The 27006-nt window shown below is 42.5% G+C and overlaps 1 protein-coding gene across 6 annotated transcripts in view; it reads left to right on the top strand.

Annotated features, from left to right (window-relative positions):
• The window catches only part of MYLK (myosin light chain kinase), a 324584-nt gene that overhangs the window by 197297 nt on the left and 100281 nt on the right, over nucleotides 1-27006 (top strand). For 4 of the 6 annotated variants that reach the window (XM_037913164.2, XM_043524848.1, XM_043524851.1 and 1 more), the window contains 3 exons: nucleotides 16288-16425; nucleotides 21795-21992; nucleotides 23492-23738. In XM_037913164.2, coding sequence (XP_037769092.1) covers nucleotides 16288-16425; nucleotides 21795-21992; nucleotides 23492-23738 — 583 coding nt within the window. Of the gene's footprint in view, nucleotides 1-300; nucleotides 478-16287; nucleotides 16426-21794; nucleotides 21993-23491; nucleotides 23739-27006 lie in introns of those variants that run through there. The other 2 variants (XM_043524850.1, XM_043524849.1) reach the window with 2 other exon arrangements.

The following is a 27006-nucleotide window of genomic DNA, read 5'->3' as shown; positions in this document are numbered from 1 at the left end:
AAAAGGAGTACTTGTGGCACCTTAGAGACTAACCAATTTATTTGAGCATAAGCTTTCGTGAGATACAGCTCACTTCATCGGATGCATACTGATGATGTATGCATCCGATGAAGTGAGCTGTAGCTCACGAAAGCTTATGCTCAAATAAATTGGTTAGTCTCTAAGGTGCCACAAGTACTCCTTTTCTTTTTGCGAATACAGACTAACACGGCTGTTACTCTGAAACCAGTCTCTCTAGAGTAAGTGTTTGTGTTGGGTAGCCTGTAGCCTTCATAATCTGATTAGTGTAGGCATTCATTGATCAGTGGACAAGCAGATTAGAGTCACCTGAAAGCCAGTCAGTCTCTGCTGTAACCATTTTATCACAGCAGTGAAGGGACATGCTTTCTGGAAAACAGCTTGGTTTTGTTCCTGCCACTGTTCAGTCCAGTGTGAGTGGGGCCACGATACGTAGTTTAGTGGATGACAAGCTTTCAGGTAGGAGACTTTTCCCTCTGTTTGCATTTGCTTAGTAGGTTGTTTCTTTTTACATCTTAGAGTGACCTCTCTTGGCAATAATCTTTAAACGAGGTTATCACTGATTATTCCGCAGTCAGCCTCTTTGAAGCCTAAGTGAAATCCTGCATATTTGTGTCACAAAAATATATATTTCTGCCTGAGGTACATGAAGTATAATGTTCTACTTGTATAATGTTGACATTGGTTACAGATGTGCAGAGGTGTAGCTTTATCTGAAAGCATTATTGTCTAATGTGGTGTAACTGGTAGAGGCAATAGAAGTTATTTTTAAGAATATACAGATCAGTCATGTTAAACATTAAAAAGTTATACTGAGCTATTACTCTAGGAAGCCTCCTTGGCCACCTGAGGCTACAGGACTAGCTGTGAAAGAACATATTTTTGTTGCCTATAATGATCAGAACTAACGTAGTCATCCATGTATTTTAGCAGTGTCTTAGTGTTAATATTCCAGCCCTCTATTTATGTGTTTCGCTTACAGCTGCAAGCCTTGTAGGATTAAGCGTCCTTTTAAACAAATTCCCGTCTCTTGACGCCCAAGGTCCAAACATGGAACACAAAATGCAGGCTAGAAATCAAAAATGAGGGACAAAAGTGAAACACATAAGCAAGTTTTAAATGATGTAGGACTCATTCTATCAGCATGCGTGATGTTTTCTAAAGACAGTTTAATGATGTAAACAATTTCCAGGAAAAGTGGAACTAAATTTGTATGGAAATGAGGGATGTCTGTGTTCAGAAGGAACAAAAGCTGAAAAGTAGGAATTACATGAATATTTCTTGTAAAAGAAAAGCAAAGTTGAGCTATGTACACTCAGTGTGTAGTTAATTAAAAAACCCATCTAAATCTGATGGTATTCTCACCATATAAGATGGTCAAATGCTGTGATTTCGTACTATTGGGATAGAGAACAGATATTATTTGCAGTGTAGTTATAGCCATGTTGGGCCCAGGATATTAGAGAGACAAGGTGGGTAAAGTAATATCTTTTATTGGTCAACTTCTGTTGGTGAGAGAGACCAGCTTACACAGAACTCTTCAGCTCTGGGAAAGGTACTCAGACTGTCACCGAATTACAGTCACCTTTGGAACAATCCTGCATTGGCAGGGAGATGGACTGAGTGCTCAAATAGGCCTTTTCATCTCTGACTTCCAGCCTCATAGAAGTGTCACATTCTTTTGTCAAACAGTCTATGCTGAACAAAATGCAATCACCAAAATATGTTTAAAAAACCAATGTTGATAAAATATGTATAAATTAGTTTAAAAACAAGGTCACACTGTGATCATAAAAAAGTTTCCTAAAGTAGTGGATGTGGATTAGTTAACTGGTTATAAATCAAAAAGTCATTCTGCTAAAACCATCTCTGTGAAATTAGCCTGATTTTATAAAGCTCTTCAGAAAGTATTGTTGTGCATATGGATTCAGAACAGGTGTGATATGGCTTGTCAGGAAGACCTTGGCAGGAGAAATCAATAGGAGCTGCAGGTGTTGAGCCCTTCAGAAAATTAGACCCTAAGCACCTGAGAATAGGATGCAATTTGTATTTAATAGAATTAAAATGGGCTTGGATTTTAACTCTAAACCTCATAATTGTACAAAATAATTCTTTGTACTTTTAATGCTTGTTGAGATTCTAGCTGAAGATATGAATTCACCCTTCCTGTGATATACACTGGAACGTACTTTCAATCTAACTGTATTGAACTTCACATCCATAAGCAAATGGCTTCCCAGACCAGCCTGTGGTTATTATATACTTGTGCTCATGAGATAGCCTTGTTGCCTCTGTATATGTGAGTGAATGGGAAAGAGAAAACCAATCACATGCGTCAGTCCCCTGCATGGCATCCATCCTGGTTCCCATTGCTTGAGGCACTCATGAGACCGACTTTGACATCTACAAGCTCTGCCAAACAATTACAGAACAGGTAAAATCATTAGGTGAGCAATTACATAATGGTTAAAATGGTTAGCTGAGTGTTGGTAGTCCAGTGGGTTAATGTAAAAAGAAAAGGAGTACTTGTGGCACCTTAGAGACTAACCAATTTATTTGAGCATAAGCTTTTGTGAGCTACAGCTCACTTCATCGGATGCATACTGTGGAAAATACAGAAGATGTTCTTATACATACAAACCATGAAAAAAAATGGGTGTTTACCACTACAAAAGTTTTCTCTCCCCCCACCCCACTCTCCTGCTGGTAATAGCTTATCTAAAGTGATCACTCTCCTTACAATGTGTATGATAATCAAGGTGGGTCATTTCCAGCACAAATCCAGGGTTTAACAGGAACGTCTGAGGAAATGGGGGGGGGGAGGAAAAAACAAGGAGAAATAGGTTACCTAGCATAATGACTTAGCCACTCCCAGTCTCTATTCAAGCCTAAGTTAATTGTATCCAATTTGCAAATGAATTCCAATTCAACAGTCTCTCGCTGGAGTCTGGTTTTGAAGTTTTTCTGATGCAATATCGCAACTTTCATGTCTGTAATCGCGTGACCAGAGAGATTGAAGTGTTCTCCGACTGATTTATGAATGTTATAATTCTTGACCTCTGATGTGTGTCCATTTATTCTTTTATGTAGAGACTGTCCAGTTTGACCAATGTACATGGCAGAGGGGCATTGCTGGCACATGATGGCATATATCACATTGGTAGATGTGCAAGTGAACGAGCCTCTGATCTTGTGGCTGATGTGATTAGGCCCTGTGATGGTGTCCCCTGAATAGATATGTGGGCACAGTTGGCAACGAGCTTTGTTGCAAGGATAGGTTCCTGAGTTAGTGGTTCTGTTGTGTGGTATGTGGTTGCTGGTGAGTATTCGCTTCAGGTTGGGGGGCTGTCTGTAGGCAAGGACTGGCCTGTCTCCCAAGATTTGTGAGAGTGATGGGTCATCCCTCAGGATAGGTTGTAGATCCTTAATAATGCGTTGGAGGGGTTTTAGTTGGGGGCTGAAGGTGACGGCTAGTGGCGTTCTGTTATTTTCTTTGTTAGGCCTGTCCTGTAGTAGGTGACTTCTGGGAACTCTTCTGGCTCTATCAGAAGTCACCTACGACTGCAACGCTGGTTACAACAGTACTATGTGAACGCTTCTTCTTACTTTCAGGTGACATTGTAAACAAGAAGAGGGCAGCATTATCACCTGCAAATGTAAACAAACTTGTTTGTCTGAACAATTGGCTGAACAAGTCGGACTGAGTGGACTTGTTGGCTCTAAAGTTTTACATTGTTTTGTTTTTGAGTGCAGTTTTTTTTTGTACATAATTCTACATTTGTAAGTTCAACTTTCATGATAAAGAGATTGCATGAAAGTAATTGTATTAGGTGAATTGAAAAATACTATTTTTTACAGTGCAAATATTTAATAAAAAATACAAAGTGAGCACTGTACACTTTGTATTCTGTGTTGTAATTGAAATCAATATATTGAAAAATGTAGAAAACATCAAAAAATATTTAAATGTTATTCTATTAACAGTGTGATTAATCACAATTAATGTTTTTAATCGCTTGACAGCCCTAGTTGCTACGTGTACAAGGAGGGCAGTATTAAACAGGTCCCTGAGGTGAACTGAGAGCCAAATGGATAGTTTTGAGGCTAGGGTAATGTGAATATGCTGCTTTGTATCTATGAGGAGCTTTCTGTACATACTGATATCTAACGAGTGGAGGCCTGGGGAGTCTAGAGAGAGAGAGAGTCAGGGGACAGTATACGAAGGTGTAAGCGAGGATGTCTGCAGAAATGGCACTAGACCAGTGGTGGGCATGAGCAAAGTTGCCGGGGTGAGAAGAAAGGAAAGTTCAGGATCAATGGTTGCATCAGGTTTATGGACAGAGGAGGTGAATGGGCGATTTGAGTTTAGGGAAACTGAAGAGATGGAGGGACACGTGAGGGTCACTTCTCTTGACCAAGACTTTTGTCTTTGAGTCAACTAGCTAAAGGGAAAAGGCTCAAAGTGATACATGCATCAGACAGATTGTGGGGGTAAATATGGAGCAGAGAGCAGTAATGGGGGGTGCTTTGAAGGGACCCCTCAGCAGTGCACAGCCAGTAAAGAAATCTTTTGGATTGTGTTAAGGTCACTTTTGAGGTTCAGAGCTGAAATACTGCATTTCTGACTGACTAATTCTCTGAAAGTTCATGTCCACAATGCTGCTATTTTACAAATGTTTTAGGAGCTCTGGAAAACTGCTAACTGAATTCCTAGAACAACAAAGCACCAACTGTTTGGGCCCTAGAGATGGTCTCCACTATCCAGTTAAGACCTAGAATCCCATGTTCCATTGGAGTGGGGTCAGATCAGGCCAAAGATGATAGGCAGAGCTCTCCTGTCTGCTCAGCGAGAATGTATAGTTAAGGGACCACACAACGCTGGGGTGTAAAGTCTGTGGTCCCATTCGGCAAAGCACCTAAGTATGTGCTTCAGTCAATTCTTAATCAGGAAAGCCCTTATGAACGTGATTCCATAGCTTGCTGAACCAAGATTTTCATCAGGAGGAGTTGGGAATGATCAAGTTACTTATGGTGACACCGCCAACTGTGTATTAGGCAGGTCATCTAGCCTTCTGTACCACACTATCATTCTATATATGCCTGAAGTGTTACAGAAACACTAGATTTTGTGGGTGTATAGAAAGGTTCGTATCCCCCATTCTCCACTTGTGATGCTAGGTGTCTGAATTACTATCAGACCAGCTGCACAGATCTCAGAGGGAGCTATATAATAATTCTTTAAAATTGAGCTCAAATAGTTTTTCTATACCTACAAATGATGTGATTTAAAGTCAGTTATTTCAGGAATTTCCAGGGCTGGAAGCGAGTTTCTCATTTTACTGAGGTGCTATGAATTTCTCATTTTCCAGTAGTCAAATGCAACCCCCATTTTTAGCCCTGCAGCACTGCGAGATATGAGTAAAACTTGTGACATTTTTATGTACAGAAAAGTTGGTACTGGTACATGACTGAAAATTTTGTGGCTCCATTTAACCCTGCAGACCTGTCACACAGCCAGTTTTCCCCTCAATTTGGACAAGTCGCATCACCTATCTGTGCCTCAGTTTCCGCAGCTGCAAAATTAGGATAATGACAATGACCTCCTTTGTAAAGTGCTTTGAGATCTGCAGGTGAACAGCACCGTATATGCACTAGGTAGATAACTCCATACCAAATCTGATCAGAGATTGAACCAAGGGGCACTTTGTGAATTGAAATAGAACAACAGGCTTGTACTAGGTCATTTGGATATTCCTTTGAAAACAAAGGCACAAACCTACTATTAGTAGAAACCTGTATCCTTAACTAGTTGCTGCAGGATGAAATTCACCTCACCCAAAACCTGAATGTTGGACTACTGTGCAGGTGGTGTGCATTGAGGTTAGGCAGGAGTAATAGACAAACCCCTTTCTGCCACCCTTGTGCAAAGTTCTGAGGCCACTGGATTGGTGTAAGCATGGATCTGCAGCCCTCCCATAGTCAGCCCTGAGCCAGCCCCAGAGCTGAGTGCAGTAAACATTTAAGGCAGCCAACCATGTGAAATTATTCTGGTAGCAGAACACCAAATCAGCACAGTCCCTATGCTTGGCTTAAGTAGTGCTAAGCATCTTATGCTGCTCTCCACACCATGGACAAATTTTGCCCATAGGGTGGAAGAAACACTACAGCATCTCCAAAAATATTTATAAGACACGTACTGGCTAATGCGGTCCAATTGGGCAAGTATGTTTTTTTCCATGCATTCAGTAATTTCAATATTTTAACACCTATTTATTAGCATTCTTTGAGGATCTTATTGTTTTATAAACATTAAGCCTAATACTTCTCTGAAGGCAGTGTTTATCCATTTTACAGTTGGAGGAATGTAAGGCAGAGAGAGGTTAAGTGACTTACTGTAGGTCAACAGTGGGTGAAAGTGGCAGAGCGAGGGAATAAAGCCTAGAAAGCTTGTACAGTTGTATTTCATGGGAAGTATTTCCGTGTAGCTTCAAGCTAACCAGGCATTCCTCCAATTTGCAGTTGCATTGAAGATCATAGAACGTGTGGCGTGTTACTCACTCTTTGCATGGATAACCCTGGGTCTTGGTGTGTTCTTAGTCCTATTCAGTTTTCAAATTAAGAACCAATTGACTGTAAGCAAGGTCACTATATGTTCTGTAAAGATGATGTAGAATTAAGTGCCAAATAAGCCAACAATCCAGTTAGTCTGGTGTCACATCTCTGATGGTGGCTAACCTAGATGTTGTGGATTAAAAAGTAAAACTTCTATAATATACCTGGAGAATTTTTTTCCTGAGCCCAGCCCTTTTTCCTGAGGGTTATTACCTCATGTAATTCTGTCCCTGTTTAACTCCAAACACTCTCTTTTAAGTTATTCTTAAAAGTTACTCTTGTCTTGATATTCTGTGACAGTAAATATCACAGATTGAGGTGACCTATTTTAGTTTTGCTACAGCAAACAGGTCCATTCTGTTCTGTCCATACATATAGCTCCCATTGTCACTAATGGGAGAAGTGTGCCTGAATCGCCACACATCAAGACTAAACACTTTTTTAATAGCCAAATTCTGACATTAGTTACACCGCTGTAAATGCTGTATCTTAAACTGAGGTGGCATAGGTGGTAACTGAGAGCAAAAAGCCTGCCCCAAAGATCTGATATTTAAATCTGGCACTCCATTAAATGCAGGCGTAAGTGATGGGAGTTGGGTGTCTAAATGAAACTGTCATGTCACTGGTTTCAGAGTGATAGCCGTGTTAGTCTGTATGAGCAAAAACAATGAGGAGTCCTTGTGGCACCTTAAAGACTAACAAATTTATTTGGGCATAAGCTTTCATGGGTTAGAACCCACTTCATCATGCATGTGATGAAGTGGATTCTAGCCTACGAAAGCTTATGCCCAAATAAATTTGTTAAGTCTCTAAGGTGCCACAAGGACTCCTCATTGTTTTTGTCATTTCACTAGATCTTTAACTGCCATTGCATGTACGTGCTACATAGCAGACAAAACATGGGCTTCTTTAAAAGCAAAATTAGCCTGAAGTACCCTAAGCACATAGAGATTTGATTATTTCTTGTGGTGGTTTTAACCAAATTTGCAAGTTGTGCAAAACTTGCAGAGAATGTGTTGACCACATGAATTTAGGTCTAAGACAGAAAAATGCCTTTTAGGAAGAATGAGGGACAAATTAGATGAATGTTAACCCATACCAATTTTCTATGTAATCAGCCCTCTTTTTTTATTGAGTTGACAGCTGTGTTAATCTGCGACCTGCTAACAGCTGGTGATATTTACATTGGAAATAGAAAGGAGTTCCACCTTCCTGTGTAAGTGTGTATTTCCAGCTAATGGCTGGGGAGGCTGCTACAGAACTTTAACTGTACATGTATGTGAATCTGTGTCGGAGAGACGTTAGTGGAAACTGCAGCTTCGTTGTCTGAGTTTGCTCACAAGGAGTGATTTCTGGAGTTGAGTCTTCTCTTCAGCTCAGTTGATTTATTAGCCTTTGAGCCAAAACAATATTTAAACACCATAAATGGTAAACGCTGCTCAGAGAGTCCCTACCGGGGGGTCAGGCTAGGCATTATTTGTCTGCTTTGCCATATGACTCTGGCAAACAGATTCCTCTGGTATAATTAAGTCTTTTATAAGACTAAACAGTAGGTTTACAGCATTCTGCGTACAAGGCAGCAAACACTTCATTCTTTGCATATCCTTGACTGTAACTGGCTTCAGGCCTGATCCTGTGACAAACTGAGCATCCTGAAGTTGCAGTGATTTCAGTGGGGGTTGATAGCTCTCTGCTCCTCACAGGGAAGTGGCCCTGTGTGTGTACTTTTATACCCACTTAGAGTATTGAGAATAGAAGGAATGTTTGTTGCCACTGAACACCAAGAATATTAAAATTGCCATAGCCAAACAGACCAGTAGCCCATTTAATTGGCACTCTGTTCCCTACAGTGGCCAATAGCAGCTAACTAAAGTTGCAGTGGAGAGCTTTATGCTAATTATGCAAAACCATATGAAAGAGGAAATTCCTTCCTGACCTCGTTTAGTGATCTGTTTGTCCTCTGAAGCATGATGATTGATTAGACCCACTAAAAATTCCTGGCCCCATTGATATCAATGGCAAAACTCCCAAATAGGATTTTACCCATTTTTCTCAACTTTGTGTGGCTCACAAATCCTACAGATTGGCTGAAGGGAGACGGCAGCTTACCTTAAAATTCTGGACTCCGCCTCTCTTTTTGACAGGCACAGTTTCTGCCCACCAAAATGGAACATGAGCACAAGTCTAACTACTCCAATTTGTGCTCAAAATTCATTTGGGATTACCACTAGCATCCCCAGATGAACTCCCTATTGGCTGTGTTGGTTCTGCAGGCCTCACAAGAGTAAAAGAAGAAAAGGCCTCACAAGAGTAAAAGAAAACAAACTTTTTTTGGCCCTGAAATCAGCCCAAGTGACTAATTATAACATGAGAGAAGAGCCACATACAAGTCATTTATATATAGTCCCTTTTTTAGAGTAGAGCCATACTTAAAGACTTGATATGCTAGAAGATGACTTTCCTAGGCAGAAACAACAGGGATTGACACAGAAGTCAATATTCCAAACCTTAATGCTACGAATACTGCGAACTATTGCAATGTACATTTCTAAGGATTGCTGTAAGTGAAGCCAAACTTTGTTCTTTTTAGGAGATAACATTTAGCAGTTACCTATTGTAGGTAGAGACAAGGTGGAACCAAGGTGCCATCTCTGATCACATTCAAGCTTTGAAAAAGATTGGGTCCAGATCCTCCCATGTGCCTCAATGTAACTTTAGTGCCAGACTTAGGAATCAAAAGGCCATGGTCTGCTTAGTGATGTTTGTTATTCTTCTCTCATGTATATTTTCCATATTAGAAGAGATTTGTTTGTTGCATGTTTTCAGACAAATGTCTGAATATATATATAAATAAATTACACAACTGGCATGTAGTAGGTTTACCCACTCTATAGTGCAGCATGAATTTCTCATTAATTTTCTCTTGCAAGTATTATGTTCACCAATGGCACTATTTGCAAATATTTAATAATAATAAACAATAAATGTGGGTTCCTCAATTTACCCTTCTGTAATATGGATCTACTAATTGAAGATGCACTCAAACCATAGAGTTCTGATACAGATCTAGACTTTCCCGAAGTCCAAGTGTGTTTTGGCCTAGATTTTTAAAAGTCTAGTAATAATAATTTACAATGTACAGAGATGTGGAGGTTCAATTAATGTAAAGCACTATTGCAATCTGGAATCAAAAGAAGTGATAGAATTGCAAAGTATTATTCATCAAAGTACGTGTTTTTATAGGCAGTAAAGAATTGGCGCAGCAGCTATAGAGAGGTGAATTACATAGTGTTGATTATTTATGCCCACAAACAAATGAGGACAGAATAGAAATTGTATACCTGTGCATGAAAGGCCATGGATCTCTTTCCTGTCCTTTTCCAAAAATGCTAGGACCCTGCCTGTCTAGTAGGAAGTCAGAAGCATTTGAACTTCGTCTCTCATCTCTCTGGATTTAATGCACTCGATGGCTGTTCTTTTAATAAATAAAGAATTGGATGTCTGTTAAAGTGGCTTTTTCTAATCAAAAGTGAATCATTATGGGAGAGGAAACACTGTGGGAAAATCCTATATTACTCCTGCTTGGTATAAGATACATGTGGGTGTATAATGTAGCCTTCAAACGCCTCCCTTTCTGTTTCTAGTCTTCCAGGCCAAGGACTGTGCTCTTTGGACTGATAATTATGGAATCTATTTGTTTTCCCTCTGGGCTTTGCATCCTATTACTCTGTTTCCCAAGGATCTTAAGTTTTAAAACCAGAAGGAAGAGATAAATGCAGGAATTGCATGATTTTTATGTGTGTGTGTGTGTGTGTGTGTGTGTATGTATATGTATATATATATAATAAAATATCCATCCACCACAGTTCATAAAGGGTTGATCCAAAGCCCACTGAAATCATAGGGAGTCTTTCTATTGAATTCAATGAGCTTCAGATCAAAACTGGTTTTAAGACATCAGCAAGAATTGTTAAGCTCTGTGCATAGGGGGAAGATCAGTACTTTTAGACTGGGAATTTCAATGGAGCCTAAGGGAGTTCACCACCAAAATCTTATTGATAATCAATAGTCTCTTTGAAAATCCAGACTTAATTCAAGGGATAGCATAGACTATACTGTCCTGCATTATTTGGTCTCCTGTATGAAGCAAACAGCTGTTGTTAAACTGGTGCCTATTTTTATAAATTACAGTAAAATATCCCAGCTGTTAAACCGATTACATTTTTAAAAACAGATTTATAAAATTTGCCTTAATGCTTCATCAGACCATTTACCCATCTGTTTAACCATCTTGATTGCTAGCACTTGGGATGGATTGTAAAGACATAATTCAGGAGAGCTGAGTGCAGCAACTATGCTGAAATTCATTTAAAAAAATAAACATCCCACAGTTCAATAGGTTATTTTGTCATCATGACAATTTTCTCATGTGATAGCTTCTGGCTTTTTACTCTTAAACTAAATCTAAGGCTGATAAAGCAACAGAACAGTGAATCAGAAAAAATGGAGGAGAGAAGTCAGAAGGATGTAGTTTGTTGTAATGCTTAACACTAGCTGAGGTTGAGGTTACTGCATTTCACATTTGGTGCATCAAGGCTAGGAGTGCAGGCAGAGATAGGGATAAATTAGGGCCTTCATCCAAAACCTCGAACCAACCTTTGTTGAGGTTCCAGATTTTTCAATTAACTCTTTTCCCATTTGACTGCCTCTCTACCTCTGGCACCAGAAATGCCCAAAAAATGTCATAGGAGAAGTTGTTCCTGCCAGAAGTTTAGTGAGACACTGCTCTCATAAGATTTCCAGACTGATTTCTGAAAAGGAAGCAGTTCAAAGAAGCATCTGAACTCCTGGGTTAATATGGCAGAAAGGGCTTGGGGGAAGGGGTCTGTGAGAAAGAAATCCCAAGCCACCCCAAGACCTGCCTCTTGTTGTAGAGGGTGTGCTGTCAACCCTTTGTTCTTGAGTATTATGTTTCTCTTGTCCCGACCCCACCCCCACCCTCCCCTTATTCAAGTGTTTGGAAAGTCACTAGTTCAATTCCCAATGCCATGTCTGTGGTTAGTTGGTGACTGGTGGTGGTATGAGTGAATGTAGTCTGCATTTGTGGGTTGTTAAATCCTGAGATTACTCCAAGGACTCAGTGCAAGCTGTCACTCTTTTTCCAAGAGAAAAAAACTCAGTCAAAATACTTAGCTAAATATTTTCAATACACGGTGGAAACATATAGTGCTTATATACTTTCATCATAAATGGGCACGAGTTATTTATTTAACCTGTCATTATAGAGGCCCTGTTAATGTTTTATCTTTTTTCATAAAAACATCACAAGACATTTTGGAAGCATAATCTACGCAAGGTGAAATAATGTGTGTGAAACTGAAGAAAATAGGTTTTCTTCCAAAGTAAGTTAGGAAAATACTTGTGCAGTCTTGCTAACAAGTCATGAAGTATTAGAATGCAGTCTGCAGCAGGTTTTAAGTTACTGTAATGCATTATTGTTTCCAGTGTTGTAGCCATGTTGTTCCCAGGATATTAGAGAGACAAGGTGAGTGAGGGAATATCTTGTATTGGACCAACTTCTGTTGGAGAGAGAGAGACAAGCTTACACAGAGACCTGAAGAAGAGCTGGTCCAATACAAGATATTACCTCGTCAACCTTGTACTGCAATATGTGATTTACAAAAGGAGAGCTGGGTAATGATTAAGGCCCAGATCCTGCAATTTAATCCTCCAGCACAAGCATGCCGCATGAGTAAAGCATTCCACTCTAGCACATCACATTGTAAAGTTGGATCCCAAAATAGGAGAGTGTGGCTTTAGATTAAGAGCCGGCGATACAACAAGAGAACACCCATATTGTCAGAGTCTAGTGTTCATTAGTAGTCACAGCTTTGTCAGCATATCCATTCAATTTTCCTAAGCATAATTAATATCCAGTGTCTTGTGTCCTTTTTAGAGGATGGGACATTACATGGAATAAGTGGTCATGGTTTCCTTTTAAACAGATGGTGTTTAAAATCCAGAATTTGAGTCTCTATAAAATAAGCCATTTTCAAGTTTAGAAATAAATGGCAATGATGATAATCTGCTTTAAAACACCAGTGCATGCAGCACACTGTGTTTGAACAGGAATAGCTTAAAATCAGATTGTTCTTTGTAAGACACATCGTTGGTGGGGGGGGGGGGGGGGTTAAATCGGTTTTGTTAGTGCTGTGTGTGTCTGAAAAAAGTATGTTCCGGTTTCTTTGTAGTCAGTCTCTTCAGCCGTTCATTTATTGCACTCTAATTAGATTGTAAGCCCTGGGGCAGGGGCTGTTTTTTGGTTCTGTGTTTGTACAACACCTAGTACAGTTGGGTCCTGGTTATGACTAGAGCCCCTAGGCACTATGGTCATACGACTACTAGGTGTCATAATTTGAATGGGAATATTACTTATCTTAGCCATGATTGAAAACATTTGGTTTGTTCAGGCTGGAGAAGAGAATTGTAAGTGTGGGGGGGGGCCGCATGATAACAGTCTTCAGTACATTAAGAAGTTGTCATAAAGAGGAGGGTGATAAATTGCTCTCCTTATCCACTGAAGACAGGACAAAAAGTAATGGGCTTAAATTGCAGCAAGGGATATTTAGGTTAGCCATTAGGAAAAAAATCCTAAATGTAAGGCTAGTTAAGCACTGGAACAAGGTACCTAGGGAAGTTGTAGAATCTCGGTCATTGGAAGTTTTTAAGAACAGGCAAACACCTGTGCGGGATGGTCTAGACAATACTTCGTCTTGCTTCAGTGTAAGAGATTGGACGAGATGGCCTGCTGAGGTCTCTTCCAGTCCCACATTTCTATGATTCTTTGATTGCACTTTTCATTTCCTGTGGAATTCTCCCTCAGAACAGGTGCAATTAGGAGCTATTCGAGCACTGTCAGGGTCTCATAAATGCTCACATCCATTGCTACAGAGCTGCCTTCCCTGCCATATGTGCAGTCTAACAAGCGTAAGCATCAGAAAAGTGTCATTTCCACTACTGGGTCATAAAATATAATGAGAAATTAAGTAGTGGACTATTTAAAGTAAATCTGAAAGGCTTAATACATTCTTAAGGAGAAGTTTAAAACAATATCTGTGTATTGATACAGAACATGTTTATAAGGATCGGAATGTCTCCCTAGAGGTTATAATATACACAGTGTCTTTCTTTCTGCACCTGAAGAGACACTGCTCAGCTTTAGAAATCCCCCCCCAATGATATTCAGCCTAATTTTTCATGTCCATAATTTCATCCCATTTCCTCCTTATCCCACCTTCATAATTCTTCTCCCTCGCTAGTTTATACCCTTTTACGCTTTCCCTTCCAGCTCTTTTATTGAGCTAAACATTGTTTAAATACCTTTATGCTTTCTGTAATGGTGAAATTCACCTCTGTGTAGAGATTGGTACAAGCCTAAGCACTGCTTAAATTCAACCTACACCTTGTTTGAGATTTAAGCGGTGCTTAGCTCTCTGCACTTCACCTTAAAGTGTCAGGTATTATTGGTCAGCATTGGCCAGTCATGATGGCAGATTGCTGTTTAGATCTTGATCCTGCAAATTGCTATGACTGGGGAGAGCCTTCCTTCCACACACAGCCCAAGTGAAGTAGTCAACACTGCATGTGTTTGGTGGGGTTCACCTGCTTGGAACAACTTGCAAAACTGGAGCCTAAACTTGTAATCACTCTTTTTGTTATAATTAAGACGTAATTATTTGTAGGGGTTTGTTTGCTCTTCACCACTACTGCAGATGTCCTTTAACTTTGCTACAGCTTTGTATAAACAGCTGGTTTTATTCCAGTGCATAAAACATGCATTTTTGTGGTGCACATTCGGAGGAGTCAATGCTGCTTACATTGTTTTTTGGGTTTTGTTTTTCACATATTCCATCTGCAGTGACTAAATCAGTTTATAACATATTCTGGGTATACTGTGTAGTGCTAGTCTCTTGAAAACAGAACAGAAATTCACCTGTTTAGATTATACAGAACAAGGGAGTCAAAGGTTCTAAATAAATGTCCTGGTCAGTCTTAGTGGAGTACTGTTAGTAACAATGCTGTTTTCACCCTTTGTGTTCTTCCTGCTCCTTCGTCTTTAGATTGCCTGTCCCGTTCCTCCTCCTTTGCGTGCCTTTGTCCTTCTCTCTGTATTTGTAAAGTGTTATGAGATGCTGGGATAAAGGGAATTCTAGAAGCATTATTTCTCAGTGTCCTTTTTGGTCTCTGCTCTCCATTTCCTGTCCTATTTCTCTCTTCCTCCCCCCTTTTTAATGACTGTTCTCCCCCCGCTCTTTATTCCTTTGTATGTGGTGCTTTGCCAGGCATTAGAAATGTAGCAGAGGAAACTAGCTTGGATTGCACAATGCAGCCGTCCTTTTCCAGCACTTCCTTTCTCTAACATTCTCCATGAGTGAAGAATGAAATACGGGGGGAGCTAACAAACCCTAGTAGCTTGTTACTGGAGTTGGGCCTGAACCAAAAGCATGACCATTTTACCTACACAATGCCACTCGCACTGCAAATAGGTGCTAGATAAATGAAGCATGGTGGAAAACTAGGCATTTCAAAAGCTAAGCCCATTACATTCAGCTGCAGTAGGTTTGAGTTCCCACATTTCTTACCAAACGAGCTTCGATCTCTTGCTATCCATCCCTATGGAAAAACTTCCTACCGTAAGCCTCTGGGACAAAACCATTAGAAAAGGCTCCTCTTAGACAAAAATACTTTAGGGAGAATTAGGGCAAAAATCTCTTGGATGGGAACAGACACAAAAGAAGCTGTTCTTGTTTATGGAGGGCCATGAGTATGTGCTTGTCACTGTACAAGACAACACAATCTCTACCCTCAGCGAGCTCACAAGATAAATCAAACAGCAAGTGTTCCCAAGTGACTGACAGATATTTGATGGCTTGCTATATTTGGCCACCGCCAGTACATTGGCTCCATAAATGCACTTCCTCTGAGCTTTTGAGCAGAAGTACCTACCCTTATCTGATGCATCTGTCAGGATCTAGCCAAATAAGCTGGTTTCACACCATATGAATCCCTCCAGACAGACTGTAGGAGGAGTCTCCAACAATCCTGGATAATTTTTAACTAAAGGAGCTGTAGTTTAGTTATATACCCTAAAGTAAGGCTAAACATAGCTCGTCCTTCAGGGCATAAACCAATTGCCTCGGGGGCAGTAAGGAATCTTTCCCATCATCACACATTTTGCTGAGTGTAATACAGGAGAGGGGTGAGGTGGGTTTCCATATTCCACTATGAATTTAGCAATCATGAAAGGAACTGGATTGTCAGCTGTGGAGACAAAGTCTCTGCATAAGGACAGGTGTATTAAGGAAAATGAGTTTAAATGTCTCCATGCTATCCTGCCAATATACCTGAACTCTGAGCTGGGAGGATTGGGGGAGGGAGGACACTTCAGTCAATACTTTCACTCAGTCTTTGGCCTCTCTTCTGAGGCTGCCAACAGGAGAGACAGCCGTGTTGGTGGTGGGTTTTGGTGACGTGTATACCTGTCTAAGAACTGGACTGAGACCACCCAACTGAAATCACCCTGAGTCGAAGAGCAGCTAAAATGCATTGAGAGAGTTTCCAGTAAGAGACCTTTCTGTTTTTCCATTGATTCCACAGAAAAGAAAAGCAGCAAGAAAGTGGAAAGCACACATTCTGTTCAGACAAACAAGACCTTTGCACCAGTCTTCCTTAAAGGCCTGACTGACCTCAAGGTCATGGATGGAAGCCAAGTAATAATGACTGTGGAAGTATCAGGTAAGTAACAAAGTATCAGCATTATTTAAAAGAAAAACCTTGGATGCTAGACCTACCAAATAATTAAAATGTGCAGTGGTTGCCTTTTATGTCTTAGTGAGAGAGACTTTGTAATTAAATGTAATGCTTCAAGGAGCCAATTTTAACAAAGTAAAAATTAGGGTCGTCTGGACTGAACCTGAAGGTGGATGAACACTGTCTATTGTTAGTGTTCAGATCTGCAGAAGGATCTCTTTATTGTAATAAGCAGAATAATATCAACTCCTTGTTGTTGAACTGAAATTAAGTCTTGAAGGGCTCATAATAGCCTGTGCTGTGAACCAGACAAGACTGAACTGCTGTCAGCTGGTGCAAGATTAGTGCTGTAGAAGAGAGATCAGCCCTAGTATGAACTTTGGTAACACAAATCTCTGGCAGCTAACTTTGATCAGAGGATCTAAAATGTCATTTTATAGCTCACACCTTTATTATTTTTTATCTCCAAAGAGCTGTACTAAAAATACTCAACGTTACCTCCTATCACAGACATCTCCATTGATATCCATGGCTCTTTGATTCCCTTACTCACACTGAGTAGTACCTTACTATTGAGCAGTCCTATTTAGTCCATATGGGATGGTGCAAGGGGTAAAGTACTGCCCAGTGTGAGTAAGGGTATCACCTGCTTGACCCAGAGTTGAACTGTTAAACAAACAAACCCCAACCCTACCACCTTTTGGCTAAGATCTTCCCTATGGAGCAACCAACATCTCATGGAAAACCTTCTACTGGAAATAATTTTGCCTGTTACAATAATTCGAGAAAGTGACTGGGAAACAGCCTTTTGGACAAAAGTTGTCATTGTACTTTGTGCTCTCACTGGGGACCTCTGCTTTAAGCTAGCATCTGTTCCTTTTGGTGTTCATCTGCTGTTTCTTCAAGTAGATGCAGCTGTGTATTCCACTTAGGATCCAGCACACTGGAGCCAGAGAATTTTGCCTTGCAGTACCCTTAGGAGGCAGTGCTCATTACCCCTCCCCTGGCTATATGAGGCAGCACCACCTCAACCCCCCTCAGTTCCTTCTTACTGCCTGTGGCTGGAGACAGAGCTGTGTGGTTCTTAACTTCATAAACTCTCTCTCTATAGTTGAGAGACTTTTCTAGTTGTATTTAGTTAGTTCCCTTAGTTTTAGTGTGAATTACCTTTAGTTAAGTATTTCCCTGGTGATACCCTCATTGTCTGTTGGGGGGGGTGGGAAGAGCGATACTCATGTACAATGCTTGCTGTACTTGGGCAAGGCCCATGTCAGGGAGTGGTGGTCAATTTGTAAATCATCCACAAAATGGACTCAGGTGGCTAGGGACCTTTGCAGGCCACGTGGCCTGCTTCAACACCAAGGCCTATATCAGACTGAAGGTCGCCCTCAGGTTCTGAAACTGCTGCTGTTTTGCACTCTGGATCTAGTGCTTCACTGAAGAGATGGAGGAGCTGATTCCCCCCTCAAGCGCACCAAGGAAAAGTTTGCATAAGGCCAATTGAGACCACTCCGGATCTCCTGGAGACTCTTCTCTTCCAGAAAGAGCATGGACCCGCCCGGTATTATTGCCAGCATGCAGGGTGGAGCAGGTCCCTCTCACCACTCCCCGGTACTGTGTAGGGAGGTTAGAGACCCTATACGGTCTACTCCGGTTCCAGCTCTGGAGTGTCCGTTGTCTGGTACCTATAAGGGTGATGTCGGCAGCAGCTGTTTCCACGCTGGTGGCATATCAGGCTACAGTGGGCCTCCTCTGCCTTTCTGTCCTGAGCTCTGTCTTGGTCCAGAACTTTTCCAAGGCTAACCTAGTTTATAGCCCTGGTGGCTAGGTGGGCGACTGAACTTGTGTCTGTTGGCACTGCACCCCAGTGTTTCCCTTCTGCAGTCTATGGAAGTGGGGTAGTGCCAGGCTCAGTGCAAGGGACCTCCTCAGCACCAGGAAACTCCTTGTTACTGTGCTATGCCCAGTGCCACCAATGTTACTGGGGCAGCACTTGCCACCCTCCACTTCATCACTGTCAGCTACATTGTTACCACTCCTGGCACCCATGGGACACTCAGTTGAAGAGGTCACACTCCCGCAGCTTACCCTAAGGTAAGATCACCAGGTAGATCAGTGGCAGGGACTGTTGATTTGATGCCTGGACCTGCAGCAGTTCAGCTTTCCCCTTGCAGAGCCTCCAGAGTCATCCTGTCCAGGTTCATCAGTCCAAGAACAGGATCCAGCCTGCTTCAGTTAATAGCCTCTTTTTTTGGTCTCCAGATGATTCGACAGTGCCTGGCTTTTCCTCTCCTTTAGTGCCCAAGGACTTCAAGGCCAACCAGGACATTTTGCAGCACGTGGCTGCTTCCCTGGGCATTCAGGAGGAGGGACTGAAGGAGAATACCCATCGGTTGTTGGAGATCCTGCAGCCGCCTGCCCTTGGGAGAGTGATTCTCTCTATTAGCTATGTGCTCCTAGAGCCTGCAAAGATTCGTTGGAGCACGTCAGCTTTGGTACTCCCTACTGCAAAGGGCTTGAAGAAATGCTATTTTGTAGCAGAGCAGGGATTTGAGGGCATTTACTCCATCTGGCCCCAAATTCCCTGGTTGTAACTGCCATGAATGATAAAATCTGCCCTGCCGGGTTCAAGTCCACTTCTAAGGACAAGGAGTAGAAAGATCTAAACCTCCTCTTCCCTGCAAATGTGGACTGTGAACCAGCAGGCAAGGTTGTCCAAATAAGATTTTGTGAATTGGACGGCTGTGTCTAAGTTTGCAGATCAGTTGTCTGAAGCCTCCAAGGAGAAGTTTCAGGGGTTCATTGCCAAAGGCTGCTGGGTGGCTAAGACATTGCAGTCCACACTGAATGTCAGACACTTTGACCAGAGTGATGGCCTCAGCAGGGGCATGAGAAGGGTGTCCTTGCTGGAGAATGTGTGCATTGCTCCCGACATGCAACAGACTAAGGAGGATTTGCCCTTCAACAGCTGAGTGCTTTTTTCAGACAAGATGGACAAGACTCCACTTCAAGGATTCTAGGGTTACGTTACATTTCTGGGGGGTGTATATTTCCCCCAGTGCAAAGGTGCCACTATGGTGGTCAACAGCAGCAACAATACTGTCTGCAACACACCTTTGAGCAGCCTGTCCCTTCCCCAAGACAATGGCGCTACCTCAGAAAGGGGCATAGGTCTCCGAAGAGAAAGTATTCAGGTCTGGGGTTTGGCCAGTCAAAACGCCCCTCCCCTTTGATGCCCTGAGCTCCCATTTTTACTCTTTTGTCCAGAGCAATGGTCCAAGTCATCGCCTCTGTTCAGAACTGGCTGGCTAGCTAGCTATCACAATGCTTGGGGCTTGATTACCACTGACAGCTGGGTCCTGAGCACTATCAGATTTGGCTATGCCATCCAGTTTCTCTCTACCCTACCCTCTGTGGTCAGAGCAGGAGACCTCACTGCATATCAACGTCCTGGAGCTTCAAGCCATCTACAATACATGTCACGCCTTTCTGGACTGTATGAGGGGCTCAATGGTTCACCTACGTACCAATACCACCACAATGTATTATGTCAACAGGCAAGGGGAAGCAAAGGGAAGCACACCCCAGGGTGCTCTGCTAAAAGGCAATCAGGTTATGGCAGTTCTGCATTGAGGAGAGTATCACTCAATAGCTGATCACTTGCCTGGTGTCCAGAATCTCCTTGCAGACTATCTCAGCAGGAATTTTTTCCTGAGTCATGGGTGGTCCCTGAAGACAAGCATCCCACAGGTCATTTAGGAGCATGGGGCATTCCAGTGATCGACCTGTTTGCTACAAGGGACAACAGGCAGTGCTGTCTGTTCTGCTCTTGAGAGGGCCTCAGTCTGGGCTCCCTGACTGATGCCTTCTATCTCAGCTAGGAATCTGTTCTCTTGTACACTTTTCCCCCGATCCCAATCATTCCACAGGTCATCCTCCAGCTGAAAGCAGATTGGGCCAAGTTCAACCTCATTGCCCTGGCATGGCTGAGGCAGTGTTGTTTCTCCGGCCTTCTTATGCTGGTGATTCAGCCTCCCATATCCCTTCCTCTCCATCCCAATCTACTCTAAAGAAAAAAGTTATTTTACCGCCACACCCAAAATAATTGGTCTAATGTGGTTTCTCAGTTTCATTTGAGCCAGGGAGTGCGTTTACTTTCCTAAGCCACATTCATCCCTGGAGAGCATAGTCTCCAAACATTAGATGTCAGATGTCTAACCTACCTGGACAGGACTAAACCATTTCGTGCTTCGCCTCATCTGTGTCATATGCGGATCATATCAAGGGGCAAGTGGTCTCTTCACAACGATCTCTAGGTGGATAACATCCTGTAACAAGACTACATACAAAATAGCTTTGACTATACCGCCTCAGCAGGTAAGAGCTCGTTCTATGCAAGCTATGTCAATAGCATTCCTCAGTGATGTTTCAATATTGGACATTTGCAGGGCTGCCACTTGGTTGTCCATACCAACGTTTATGAACCATTATGCCATTACTGTGCCATCCAGCGTGGATGCAAACATTGGTAGGGCGGTCTGGCAGTCCTTGTTTAGCTAGGATCCGAGCCTTGCCTCTTGGGGTGGGTACTGCTTGTGAGTCACCCAAGTGGGATAAGCAGCTGCATCTACTTGAAGAGGAGGAAACTGTTACTTACTGTAACTGTGGTTCTTAGAGATGATGTGGATGTGTATTCCATGACACACTCTGTCCCCTCTGCATTGGAGCCTAGTCTTTGGGCGCTGAGCATGAAGGAACTGACAGAGGGTCAAGGCAGCACTGCCTCATGTAGCCAGGGGAGGGGCTATGGGCATACAGCACAAGCGCTGCCTCCTACTGTTCTGCTAGGCACACTGCTCTGGTGTGCCGGGTGCGCACACACCTGAGTGGCACACACATCTGCATCACCTCTCACAGAACCACAGTTACAGTAAGTAACCATTTCTTCTGCCAGTTCTTCCCTACCTGAAATCACAATCTTTGATCACTTCCATTCTGACCCTAATAGATGATTCTGGCTTGAATCTGGGTGAGGCAGATACAGATTCAACTTTACAAGTGGGTTTTGTTTCCATGCTGATCCCATACATGGCAGTAAATAAAAAAGGAGCTCTGGCAAGGGAGATAATGCAACAAGCTGAGTTGTGTTTATATCGGATGTCTTTCAGAGTGTTTCATGAGCTGTGATCCAGGTTCTAGCACAAAAAAAGTACAGCACACAATAGGTAATCAGTGCAATTTGTGCCTGCTTATGCCATGGCTGAAATGGGCCTTTTCTGAGATCCTAAGAAGCTGATGAGGTTGCGTCTGTTTTCAGTTGTGTTGATGCCTTTTGTTTTTTTGGTGTTGCTCAGCTAACCCACCTCCTGAAATTATCTGGCTGCACAATGGGAAAGAAATCCAAGAGACAGAAGACTTTCACTTTGAAAAGAAAGGCAATGAATATAGCCTGTACATTCAGGAGGTATTCCCTGAGGACACAGGCAAATATACCTGCGAAGCATGGAATGACTTAGGAGAAACTCAGACCCAAGCAACTTTGACTGTACAAGGTATGAAGCTTGAAGCTCTCTGAATTTAGGAAGAGCACAGAGGATGGCATTCCAGTCTGCTGGATGAGGGTCTATTTAAAGTAGATAGTGTATGTAAAGTATGTTGTGGTGGATGCTGTGAGCACTCAAATCTGTGTGTTTGGGTTAAGAGCTGTTGAGCAGAAGCAACTTCTCCATTTTTACTATGGGACTTCACATTACAGTTTAAAAACCTCATCTCTGCACACTATTGCTAAGGACAATGCAAGAATTATGCTAAATACTACTACAGATTCTGATTATCAAGGCTTACTTAGGTATGGACTTACTGTAAACCATTTAATGCTGTTTTTCTTTCTAATTAAAGCACTGGGCATTTGGAAGACCTGCCCAGGAGCCAGGCATGCTGGCTTCTTTTATTATTAGCACCGAAAGAATAATGTGTGAGGAATACTTGGAATCTGCAATTTGAAAACAACCTCATAAACAAAGTCTGAGAAGACAACTTCTGGGTGATATAAATCCCATCCTTAATGTGGTTTGGGGTACAGGGCGTGGGCTCTGCCCTAAACTAAGTGCATGGGGCTTTATGTGCCCTCAGCACCATCTCTTTTTAAAGAAAAATAGAGGGATGTAGCATGGTCAAGTCACTTAAGTATATAAGAAGCAGCCATAAGTCTTCAGGCACTCCAGTGTTGGTTCTTTCACTGGGGCCCTCGATAAGTCAAATCTTCATTCAGTTTTCCTCTCTGATTTTGGAGGCCCAAGTTGGTGTGGTTGGGCCGGTCTTTCAAATGCACTGAGCATCGATAGCTCTCATTCGCATTATTCAGAATTATGGGGTGCTCATTACTTTTGAAATTTGGGCCCAAGATGTCTCCATTTGGACACCCAAAAATCAGAGTTCCAAACCTTGTCCTGAATTCCTGTGTCTCAGTTTTCCTAAAATGGGATGCCTATTTCCCAGGAGTTATCTGATTAAATTAATGTTTCTAAATGATTTGGAGGCGATGGGGCTTACTCCTTGGATACAGCAGACTGGCACACCTGGGTTTGCAATGGCTTCGTCTGCCTTTCCCTCTCTGCCTGACCCAGGATTCAGCCTTCAGGGTTCAGCCTCATGGCAGATCTGTTACACTAGCTTGTAACAGCCCCATGAATCACATTCCACTGACTCCACCCCTGCTCCCAGCATGTCCCCCTACACTAGAGAAATGCTCAGCTTTCCATTTAGGGCAACTTTGTAACATGGTTCTAAATCTGGCCAATAATGTGATCTATCACTGCTTAATGTTAGTATTACTAAGAGTTTCGTGCAAGGCTAAAGGCCAACTGTGTTATCAGGTTCGAAGATTATACCCTAAAGTGTTCAGAATTCCCTTGTGACCTTGTGGTTACTTTGCATATAGTTATCATAGAATCATATAGTGTAGTCAGTTGGATGCTCACACTTAGGTGTGGCCATTTCTCTTGCTTATTTTTTCTGAATCCCACATTGCTCCTCCATTTGTGCGCTGCAGAACCTCAGGACGGTATTCAACCCTGGTTCATTAGCAAACCACGATCTGTGACAGCGGCTCCTGGACAGAATGTCCTTATTTCCTGTGCCATTGCTGGAGACCCTTTCCCCACAGTTCATTGGTTTAAAGATGGGCAGGAAATAATGTCGGGAGCAGAGTGCGAGATCCTGCAAAACGAGGACATCTTCACGCTGATCATGAGGAATGTGCAGCGCCGTCAGGCTGGGCAGTATGAAATCCAGCTCAGGTATGTTCACCACAAAAGAAATACATGGTAGCAATTTTTTTGAGGTGCAGATTTGTTGTTTCCCCAGCCTGTGGAGCACTTCGATGTAGTTATTTTCAGCCCCCTCCCACTTCCATCTCCCAAACTGCAGATGGACATCCCTCCCTCCTCTGTCCCTTGAACAAAACGAGACCCCTCCCATTTAAATCTTCCTTTTGTAAGACCCACCCCAATTCAAGGGCAAAAACCTCCCACCACTCTAGGAAGGCAAAGAGCTTCAGGGTGCCCGCTTCACAGCCTTGCATTCACTCATCTCATTGGCTTACATGGTGCTGTCCTGGACAGCATGCCTGTTATACCCAACGGCCAGCCATGGCCTTTCAATGTAACCAGTCCTTCCCCTGCTGGTTCCTGATCTTATGGAAGGGTCTGGATGGAGTTTAGCTCAATGGTTACAACAGGGGACCAAGTTTATTCCTGGTGTTGCCCCTGACTCCGTGTGTGACCTTGGGAAGTCACTTCATCTTTTGGTGCAACTCCTTACCAGTTTATAAAACAGATGTTATAGGGGTTCATGAATAGTGGTAATGTGCTTTCTGATCCCCGAATCAAAGTGCTGTAGAAATGTAAAGTACAATTTTGTGACTAATAGAGTAGCTGGGTCCATGTGACAGGACAAAAGACTCATTTAAAGCTGCGACAGGAAATGAGGTGCATTTGAAAGACAAAAGGGGGGCAGAGAAGGAAAGAGGGGGGCATAATTTTCTTTGTAGATACTGAAAAAAAAAATCAAGGTTGGCCAGCAGCAGTGGAAAAGGTAATATATGTATCTAATTGTGGATATTATGGCCAAGCCTATTTGTTTACCATGTTCATAGTCTTCCCCTGCTATCTCATTGGATTTTTTTCTAATGACCCCAGCTTTTTGAGGGAATGATCCCTCTGGGAAGGGCCATTTCATATGTTTGACTCACCGTGGGGGGGTGAGGGGAGAGAAAATGCATTTCCCGACCATCTGCTTCAAATATTTTAATTTGGAATGAGAGCCTCCTTTTCCTGACCCCTCTTTTGGGCTAAGACACCATTATACATTGCCTTTATTGATCAAGATATTCCATGCTTGGGTTAATCCCCTAAAAACCTGGAAGGTGCTTTTTTAAAATTCTCTAGGATTCGCCTTTTAATCTGTTCTTAAAATTATGCCCCTCAAATCTAGCATCAACTTTGCTGCCTTTCTGTGTCACATAGAAAGTGCTGTAGCTTTATTCCCCCTTCTGATGGTGACAATCAGACCTAGAAACATTCCCTTTATGGTCATAAACTTAATTGTCTAACTTTAGACCGATATTCTATGCTAGGTAGCGTACTTTGATATATTGCCTTATTTGGCTAATTTTGTGACTTTCTGTATTAAATTTTATTTAACTTCCATGGATCTTTGAGCCTGTGACATCAGGGGGGAAAAAAATCAATTTGCTCTGATTGCTCCATAGGCTACCTTTTTAGTCCAGATTAAACTGTCCACTAGTCAGACAGGAACTTCTTCAGTTCTATTCACTCTTTCTTGCACACGAGTTATTTTTTTCTACCCTATAGAACCCACTGTGCAGCATACATGAGGAGGACACTAAAATTTTAAAGGGGCACAGAGGAGTCACAACGCTGATTCATTTGGGTATCTCTTCACTGCAGAGTTAGCCTGGGCTTTTACTCGCCTAACCCCGCCTCCTCTCCACACACAAAAACCTCTCATTCAGGTTAAGTGATGCTTTCAACCCATGCTAGGTGGTTTGACTGAGGGTGTGAGCTAGAAGCCCATATTCTGCTTTTATTCAGGCTGGTAACCCACCTTGCAGTATGGACACAGGATTAATCATTCAAGTGCTGATAGTCCGTGACTTCTGTGTGCCCAGAAGGAAAGACAGCTTTTCCCACAATTCACTGGGAGTGGCTCAGCTTACTGCAGCACAAAATAACCATGGGGCATGTCCCCAGAAGTCCTAGTGACACACACGGGTGAATACAGCACTAGTGAGGACACAGTAACTCAAGTGTGACTTTGCAGTGTGGCACACCCAAGCTAGGATAACTTGGATGCTGATCACCCAGGCTAACTCTGCAGCAAGGACATACCTAAAATGGAAGGCTTACCATACCATAAACGTGCTATAGAATAGAAGGTACAGCTAAGTGCAGAAAATTCTGTAACAAAGTCAGTGCCATAGGAGATTTCTGGTGGGCTAGATGCAGATATGAGATAGTAAACTGAAGAAAGCATAATAGAGAGGCTACATAAAAGTTAAAGTTTATTCCCTAATCCTTTTACAACAAGAATTGTTGGGGATCACACACAGATCAGTGCACTCATTTTGTTTGTTCTATTCCATAATAAAGCTATGTTGCAATTCTTGCTGGGTGAATTTTGAAATCCCTGTTTACACAGCTCTGATTTGTAAAAGTTTCAGTTACTATTCAGAGAGTAGAAACAAAACCGTGTACTTTAGGTGACCAACCACTCACCACAAATAATAGCCTCAGAAATTTCAGCTAGTATAAATCAGCATAGCTCCATTGTCTTCCATGGAGCTGCACTAATTGACAGCAACTGAGATCTGGCACAACACGAATAGTTCATGAGCGGCCCACGTTCTCCTGCACGCTCGATTGTTTGTGGAGTATGGAAGTACATTTATTTCCAATCTAACCATTATCTGGGGCAGTGACAGCTGAGTCTATTTTCCTTCTCTTTACCTGCATGGCTCTGGGAGGGCTAGATGCCTCTGTGTCAGTGCACCACTCACCAGTAGTCTGGCACCTCCTCCTGGTCACTCTGGGGATTAGCTCTTGAAGTTGCACACCACCACACCATCTCTCTCTCAGGTCTGTCGCTCCTCTCACAGCCCAGGAGCTGCAGTGTCTTCTTTGTGACTCAGCCCTCAGGCTAGGTCGCTCGGCATCCCCCCCTACTGGGGGTATATCAGAGTCTTTCCTTCAGTAGCTCTAGGCGGTTTTCCCAGACCTGTTTATTGCTTCAGGTGCCTTCAATGGCTGGTAGGGGAATCTGGGCCCATCCTCTATTCTGGGCTCCAGTTCAGGGACCCTCAGCCCAACAGTTCTGTGCTTTACTCTCCCAGCCCTCACTACTCCTTCCCTGGACTGCTTCCTACCACTCTTGGTTGGTCCCGTCCCTTCCAGTACTAGCTCCAAACCCTCCTCCCTCTTTCCAGGGAGTGACTCCTCTCTCCCACCAACAACCCTTGTCTGTTGCCAGGTTCCTGGCTTTATAGGC

Source organism: Chelonia mydas, chromosome 11, assembly GCF_015237465.2.
Source record: "Chelonia mydas isolate rCheMyd1 chromosome 11, rCheMyd1.pri.v2, whole genome shotgun sequence".
Classification (NCBI taxonomy): Eukaryota; Metazoa; Chordata; order Testudines; family Cheloniidae; genus Chelonia; species Chelonia mydas.
The sequence above is the reverse complement of the archived record's forward strand: the minus strand, read 5'-3'. Positions and strand labels throughout refer to the sequence as shown.